The 8,540-nt window shown below is 36.4% G+C and overlaps 1 protein-coding gene across 1 annotated transcript; it reads left to right on the forward strand.

Moving 5' to 3' along the window:
• Positions 1 to 557: 557 nt before the first annotated feature.
• On the forward strand, positions 558 to 7,551 carry LOC104872765 (pancreatic alpha-amylase). The gene is made up of 10 exons (XM_010639101.3): positions 558 to 751; positions 1,081 to 1,227; positions 2,130 to 2,318; positions 2,737 to 2,967; positions 3,858 to 3,991; positions 4,663 to 4,785; positions 4,873 to 4,972; positions 5,727 to 5,845; positions 5,989 to 6,114; positions 7,315 to 7,551. The coding sequence occupies exons 1-10, from the start codon at positions 584 to 586 to the stop codon at positions 7,502 to 7,504; spliced, it is 1,527 nt and encodes a 508-aa protein (XP_010637403.1). The 5' UTR covers positions 558 to 583; the 3' UTR covers positions 7,505 to 7,551.
• Positions 7,552 to 8,540: the final 989 nt, after the last annotated feature.

The raw sequence follows: 8,540 nt of genomic DNA on the forward strand, positions 1-8,540 counted from the left end.
TACAATGTCAGCTCTTTTAGAAAAAGAAGCTATTTTGATTGTTATTTATTCTCTATAGCACCTTTTGTCATAGGCAAAAAAGGATAATCAATCAATACTTGTTTAATGGGTATATAAAGTATTACTCCACTTACACTATTAATCCTTTACAAAATTGCATTACGTTAAGAAGGAAAGCATATAGGAATTATTTTAGTGTTTCATCATGTGAATACAGAAGGCTTTCATTGTGATTTTCCCAATTAGTGCAAGATGTCATAAATATGTACTATCCAATACTACTGAAATAACATGTGAATAAAGTCTGTTTGTACATATCCTATCCCAGATGTTTGAAAATGTTAGTATTCCTTTGACAGAAAAATCATTAAATGCTAAAAGACCATATTTATTATTTTGCTGTGAGGGTTGGAACATGTTTTTCAGCTGTTAACCTTATGATTGTTAATCTTTTCCAGATAAAGAATAAAATTGTTCTTTAAATATTTATTTTATTTATTCATTAACATTTACTTTATGTAACGTGCTCTTTCTCAGGACTATAAATGGTTGCTAGAAAGAAGCCTGACAACTTCACCGCAAGATGAAGTTCCTTCTGTTGCTCTCAGCCATTGGGCTGTGCTGGGCTCAGTATTCCCCAAACACACAGCAGGGACGCACATCCATTGTGCACCTGTTCGAGTGGCGCTGGGCGGACATTGCTGCGGAATGTGAGAGATACTTAGGTCCCAAAGGATTTGGAGGTGTTCAGGTAAGTGTTGTCCACAGCATGTACTGCAGAGTTTACTGAGCTTATAGTAAATGGTATATGAATCCTTATCAGTGATTTAGAACAACATTCTACTTGATGCAAGGACTGTGCAAAGATTTCATGAGAAAGAAAAAATTTAGAATTCCGGCAAATTTTTGCTGTTTCCGGACATGTCTAATGTGCCCTTAAATTATTCGCCCGGTTATTAAGCAACATAGCTATATGTAGACAGATTCAGAAACAAATTTGAGTAGTTAGTAGTTTTATAGTATGTATCAATATAGAATAAATCATAAGTTGGGTCTTACTGAGGTACTTTCTTTTTGCAGGTCTCTCCACCCAATGAAAATGTTGTAATTAACAACCCATATCGACCTTGGTGGGAAAGGTACCAACCAGTCAGCTATAAATTATGCACAAGATCTGGAAATGAAGGTGAATTCAAAGACATGGTGACCAGGTGCAACAATGTCGGCGTAAGTGAAGTTAAATTCCTTTAAAAATGTTTCATAGATGGCCAGGGATTTAGCTCAGTTGTTCTGGCGCCTGCCTCACAAGGGCAAGGACCCAAATTCGGTCCCCTGTGCAAAAATAAATAAATAAATAAATAAATAAAATGTTTCCTAGGAATACAGTTTTTCTCATTCATCCTAGGTTTTCTTTTTTTTTGTTGTTGTTGTTGTTGTTTTAAAGGTGGCCATATTTCAATATTTAAAAAATTTTAATTTCTTTTATGTTAATGCAAAATACTTTTAATGCAAAATCCATAATGTTATGTTCATTGCTTGTCAATCTCTCTGCATATATACCATTAATATATACACATGAGGCAGTTTACTATATAAGAAGAATGACAAGGGAAACATACCCACTCTTAAGGCTTACACCCATATTTTCTTTCTATCAATAATCTTTGGTTCAGTTACAATAGCTGCTGTCTTTTGCATGTGACTTATGGATCCATTTATAAGCTCGAGATTTCTTCTCAATCACTTCTGCTTAATAAGTAGCTCTGAAAGACTTGCTAGGTAGAGAGAAGGGATTAACTGTTTTATTCTGGGAATTCTTGTTGAAATTTTGAAAACACACAATTTCTCCTGTTTTAGTTAATTCTTAACTTCTCAGAAATGGTTCTTTTCACTTCTTCAGAGTTATAGGACTCTTCCATTCTCGCAGTTTATCATTTATGTATAAGATGGCCAAGTGTTTAGAATCAATGTGGTTCTTTTAACATTAGCTTACTTTCACACCTGAGTCTGGTTGACTAGGAAATTCCAGTTATGAAATTACAAAGAAGTATTTTGGAATTTTCTTAACATGAAATAGTGATTTATATTTCCACATGGAGTGAAACTGAAGAAGACAACTTGTTTTTCAGGTCCGAATTTATGTGGATGCTGTGATTAACCACATGTGCGGCTCAGGCAATCCTGCAGGAACAAGCAGTACTTGTGGAAGCTACTACAATCCTGGCAATAGAGAGTTTAAAGCAGTCCCATACTCTAGTTATGATTTTAATGACAATAAATGTAATGGAGAAATTAGTAACTATAATGATGCGAACCAGGTAAATTTTTTTAAAATAATGATCAGAACCAAAACTATATATTCCTTTAATTATTCACAAATAGAATATTGAATATCATACTGGGTACTGGTTTAGATTCCTTAGGAAAACTGCTTACTAGCTTTAACTGCTTAGATATTAAAAAAAAAAACAACTTCATACAAACACTTTCTCCTACTCATAGTGTTCAGTTCTACCCAAAGAGGAGAGCACTTGCCTTGCATTTGAGGTGTTCCCGCTATGGAGGAAAAAAGCAAAAGTAAAAGTAATCTCACAGTAGAATAAGAACATTCCAGGTGCCCTTGCAAAGAGAGTATTATGTAAATATGTGTTGATGAATGAGCGTGACTGAATAATAAAATGGATTCTAAGATGAGTAATGCCTTTCTGATTCACTTTAGACTTTTTATTGCCACAGGTCAGAAATTGTCGTCTGTCTGGTCTTCTTGATCTTGCACTTGAGAAGGACTACGTGCGCACCAAGATTGCTGACTACATGAACAATCTCATCAACATTGGTGTAGCAGGGTTCAGACTTGATGCTGCTAAGCACATGTGGCCTGGAGACATCAAGGCGATTTTAAATAAATTGAATAATCTGAACACAAAATGGTTCTCTTCAGGAAGTCGAGCTTTCATTTTCCAAGAGGTACATCAATACACGTGTATACAGATATACAACAGTAGCACTTTGTTCACCAGAGATTAGAGAGCAGATTGAATGAAATATGTCATTTCTATAAGGTAATGATCACAGAATGGTATCCCTCAACTTCCTTTATTTCAAAGTTAGCACATCTGACTTTTTTATCAAATAGTTTTTGTGGGAGTGCAGTAAGTTTCTGTAGAGGGAAGACTTTATGTGCCATTTTCCATTTTCTTAATGACCACATGGAAGACTTAAACGTCTATATGTTTTCATGAGCAAATTACTTTAGCTTGGCTCTTGAGTATGTAATAATTAGCTGTTTGAAACTTTGCTCTACTACTATTAGCTGTGTAATTTTTAGGGAAATTGTTGAACCAGAATTGCCATGTAAAGAAAGGTGCAAACAATATATTTATACTTTTGTTTCCTTTGGAAATTAAATGCCTTTAAAATCATCAAGTAATGAGAAGTGCTGTCAATCAGGTAGTACATGTCCTGCTGCTGTGAGGTGTTAGTATTGTCTATGTGGAGGGATAACTGGGGTCATCATTCTTAGAGGATAAGAGGTGGCCTTGTAATTAGCTTTCTTTCCCTATTGTGCCATGTATGTAACAATACAAAGAAACTTGATATAAGGAAAAATGTTGTAATTCAAGTAATTTAACTTGTTTAAAGTTTTTTCGTTGTTGTTGTTTTTGAGACAGGGTCTCACTATGTAGTTGAGACTGACCTGGAACTCACTATGTAGCCCAGGCTGGTCTCCAACTCACAGCGATCCTCCTGCCTCAGCCTCCAAAGTGCTGTGAATATAGGCATGTGCCACCATGTCCGGCATTTAAACATATTTTACTGCAAGTGTAAAATGACTTTTCCCTCTGTGTATCAACTAGGTAATTGATCTGGGAGGTGAAGCAATTAAAAGTAGTGAATACTTTGGAAATGGCCGTGTCACTGAATTCAAGTATGGCGCAAAACTAGGCACAGTTGTACGCAAGTGGAATGGAGAGAAGTTGTCTTACTTAAAGTGAGTAAAGCATTACCTGCCGCTTCAGTTTTCTCCACTGGTCTATTTGTGATATTTCCCCAAACTGGGTAATGCTCTTACAGCCTTGTTATTTGTACAGTAACCAAGGTTTTGTTTATTAATGCTAAGTGTGAGGTTTCTCCGAAGCAATTAGCTATCTGTTTTATTTCAGCTTGTGCATTAAAAGCGACGGTGTACAAACAGAACAAGTCTTCTAGAGGTTTTATTCTCTGTATTGTATGAGTGCTCTAGGTTTCAGTAATAGTTTAACTATAATGAGTGAAATCAGATTGATTGGTTTAAATGACTAACTTTGAACAAGTACCTAAATTATGACCTTAATCTCGCATTTATACATATGAAATGAATCAATTTCAGATATTAAAATATATTTATTATGATAGTGTACTGAAGCCTCAGTTTAGCCTGCTGTGCTATGCTCTATAATGGGCTATGAATGCTTATCCTTCTGAAGTCCACTTACATTGCCATAAACTGAATCCTGTCATTCTACATAGGTTACAAAGTCTTATAAAAGGACCACTTACTGAGAAGATTTATCTGAGGATGCTATATAGAAAAGTTTACAGAGAATACATATTCTCAGGCATATATAAAGATGCATACACTTGTTTAAATATTATACCTGTGCACACTGTTTTTACACACAGGAACTGGGGAGAAGGTTGGGGCTTGGTGCCTTCTGACAGAGCACTTGTCTTTGTGGATAACCATGACAATCAGCGAGGTCACGGAGCGGGAGGAGCCTCTATTCTGACATTCTGGGACGCTAGGTAGGAAACAACGTTCCCCACCTTATCCATCTACCATTTAAGGAGGGCAAAAGTTCTATTCCTACCATATCGTTTTGTGATTTTCAGGATGTATAAAATGGCTGTGGGATTTATGCTTGCTCATCCTTATGGATTTGCACGAGTAATGTCAAGCTACCGTTGGGACCGAAACTTTCAGAATGGAAAAGTAAGTTTTGGAGCTGTTCAAAACATCTCTTGCTCAATGAAAGGAAAGCAGCATTTAACATTTTCATATAAGAGTAAGACACTTGGTATTATTCATCACGTATGTGTTTAAGGGTATATTATTCATCATATAATGTGATTCTGCAGTGATACACCTCCTAGATTTACACTGTTTTTTGGAGTACCATATTTAAAAGTGGTACCAGTCAGAGGAAAACACAATATCAATGTTTTAATCCATTTACTGCTGGGGTTATGATGAGGTGCTTACTATTTACATGTACAATTTGCATAAAGTCAACTAATTTTAATTTTGCAATTATTGTATTTGACATATTTTCATATACAGTATTATGCTTTTATAGTAGGTAATATCTCTTTTTACAAAAGAGAAAACTGAGGCAGACATACCTATGTACATAATTGAGTGACTTGTTAGCTAGCAGTCTTGAGGCCAGGTTTTCATCCTGCTTTACTGCTGCTAAAGTTCTTGTTGTTGAAGACACTAAATAATGACATTGAGAACCCATTGCTTGTAGAGAAAATGAGAGAATAAATCTTTTATGCTTGTTGAAATATGACACTAGTGAGAAAGAATCCAAAGAAATGAAAAAAACTCAGCAAAAACTATGAAAACATGGAAAACAAAGATATCGTGGAGACACAAGTATTAGGACTGATTAGGTTTGGGACAAAGGAGAAAGAAGGGGCAAGTGAGGATGCTTCCAAACTGAGCTCTTGTTATCATAATGAAGGACGTAAATGACTGGATCGGGCCACCGAATAACAATGGAGCAACTAAACCGGTGACTATTAATGCAGACACCACTTGCGGCAATGGCTGGGTCTGTGAACATCGCTGGCGTCAAATAAGGTGGGGATATTTTCTAATGCTAAAGATTTTATTGTCAACAGTGAAGGCAAAGAATATGTGCATGTCATATGTTCGTGCTTTTAGTAAAAGGCGAAAGATTTATACGATCTGAAGAGAAACCAGAGTATTGTTTGTGCTTTTAGGAACATGGTTGCCTTCCGAAATGTAGCTGATGGCCAGCCTTTCTCCAACTGGTGGGATAATGGGAGCAACCAAGTAGCTTTTGGAAGAGGAAACAGAGCATTCATTGTCATTAACAACGATGACAGGTGAGTAGATGCCAATTAAAATTAATATTTTACTTTATCCTGCTCTTGGGTTTTTTTTTTTTATTCACTGATTTTTCATCACAATTGCAAAATCTGTAGTCTACGGATAAAGGAAACACTAAAGTGAGAAAGGTACAGAAGAAAATGATGACTCTTACTTTGTTCCAGTATTTTACAATAGTTTTCTTTCTCAGGGGGAGGTTTTTTGTTAGCTGTCCTGTCCTCGTGTTGTGCGCGTCTACAGGGAGTCTCAGGACTGGAATGCCCCTTACTTCCCAGCTCTGTGTTCCAGCTATTCCTCTGTGTTCTCTTCTGTTCTGCGCTCTTCACATTCTGTCTCTCTGGAATTATTTTTATTCCACATATCTCAATGTCAATGATTTTTTCTCAGGAGATTTTGGGATTTTGGCTCTAAAGTTCCCTAGTGTTGTTCTTCCCTCTGAGATAAATATATTCGTTCTTCTATTTTAATACTTCCTTCATATACACCAATAAATCCACAGCTCTCTTCGAAAGTAATTTGTATATCTTAGTCCAAAGCCACCTTCAACACATGTTTATCCCTTTCAGACTAAGTTAGAATTTATAAGCAAACAATGATTAAATAAGCCAAGTGCATCCCTCCCCCATTTTCTTTTGGACAAAATATCCCATGCCTAGTTCTTTAATTTTTCTCTTCTCCATGGGTGAACAAAAATAAATTCATGCAATACAGCCATTTATTTCAAAGTATGTACATTTTGGTAGACTTGCCACATCATTGGTATTCTTGCCCAAATTCTTTTGGATTTTGAAGAGAGTCAATGTTTTCGAAGAAATAATTTTATTGAAATCCATAAAGGTAAACAGTGTTTTGTTTTTTGCAGAAAAGGACATATTTAGCATAATTGTGATTGCCATAGTTACTACTTTTATGAAAGGGAGGCAATTTCTGTGTGCATTCCCTTGTATTCTTCAATCTCCCTTCCTTGTTGTGCTTTAATCTCACCTCATATTCAGCTCCATACAGACCAAGGATTTGCTAGGTCTTATCTAAGATCACATTTCTTTCTGAGGAAGGTCTTCCCATGCACTGGAGAGCTGAGTTTTCTCCTTTTGAGACCTTTTTTTGAGATTACTAGAGTTTTATGGCACATAGTTGTTCATGTCTTATATTTGTCAGAGTTGAATTTGACTTAAATAATCCGTTGTACTTTCCAGGTCACTGTCTGCAAATTTGCAAACTGGGCTACCTGCTGGCACATATTGTGATGTCATTTCTGGAGATAAAGTGAACGGCAACTGCTCAGGAATTAAAATCCAGGTTTCTGGTGATGGCAGGGCTCAATTTTCCATTAGTAACTCTGCTGAAGACCCCTTTATTGCCATCCATGCTGAATCAAAGTTATAAAATTCAAATAAAATGCCTGTGAGAGAATCATAACCATGTGTGCTTGTGTCCTCTTATGAGCATTAATTTTTATAAACCACTAACATGTAGGAATCCTGTAATTAATCCAACTGGCAAATGCCTGTCTTGGTTCCCATAGTTTTGGTTTGAGAGGTGTTGGGACCTCTCAGAGGTAGGGACTCTGGTGGGACAGAGTTATGTGTCTGGGTGCTGCTCTCAGCCTAGATGAATCAAGTTCTCTGGGACCTGTTTATTTCCTTAGAGACTGATTCATTAAAAAAGAACAAGCCAGAACTCTGAGTCCCCTCTGGCTTTCAGTGTCACTAAGCGATCCATCTCACACATACTCCAGTGATGATGCCGTCACTTGAGGCCTTCTTCAGAAGCCAAACCAAGGACAAGACTCAATACTGATTTTCAGCCTGTAAAAATGAGAAAAAAATGTCAAATGCTTTTCATTTACAAAAATATTTATTGATTGAAGTAAAGGAAAGTGTATAGATATATCACTGCACATATTTTCTTATCAGCAAAATTTATTTCTTTTTTTTCTTTATTTATGAAAAGTTTATGTCTCTGCTCTGTGTCCTAGTCAAGCACCTGTTTTTACTACAGTCACTTCTTTTGAATGTCAATTACTTTTTCCTCTTTTTTGGTCCAGTTGTTTTAACATTTCACTGAATTCTCTTTTCTGAAGACCATAGATCCTACTTATGCTACTTATTCTGTAACCTTCTCTATCCTCGACACTTCCATGAGGTTTGTAAAATGCTCAGCCAATTTCTTTTCCTCACTTACTTTGGATGTTGTTGTTTTATTAACTTGTTTCCTTCTTTCTCATCGATAACTCTTGAGACTCTTTCTTTAATCATCTCGGTCTTTTGTAACCTAAGGATTTATTTGTACATAGCTTTCTCCTTCTGCTTCCTCCTATCTTTGACCGTTGCCCGCAGTCACTTATGGTAAAACTTCCCTGGGCACGCGCACCTGTGCTCCACCGCAGAACATTTCTTGGACCTCGCTTCTCAGTGCAACG

The sequence above is a fragment of the Fukomys damarensis genome, unplaced genomic scaffold (genome assembly GCF_012274545.1).
Source record: "Fukomys damarensis isolate Sample0158 unplaced genomic scaffold, DMR_v1.0_HiC HiC_scaffold_33, whole genome shotgun sequence".
Lineage (NCBI taxonomy): Eukaryota > Metazoa > Chordata > Mammalia > Rodentia > Bathyergidae > Fukomys > Fukomys damarensis.

Bases quoted from the DNA above. Each gene is read 5' to 3' on its own strand.
- LOC104872765 (XM_010639101.3), top strand. From the start codon at position 584: ATGAAGTTCCTTCTGTTGCTCTCAGCCATTGGGCTGTGCTGGGCTCAG. The intron at 5,846-5,988 runs GTGGGGATATTT...TTGTGCTTTTAG, and splicing joins CATCGCTGGCGTCAAATAAG to GAACATGGTTGCCTTCCGAA. The intron at 6,115-7,314 runs GTGAGTAGATGC...TGTACTTTCCAG, and splicing joins GTCATTAACAACGATGACAG to GTCACTGTCTGCAAATTTGC.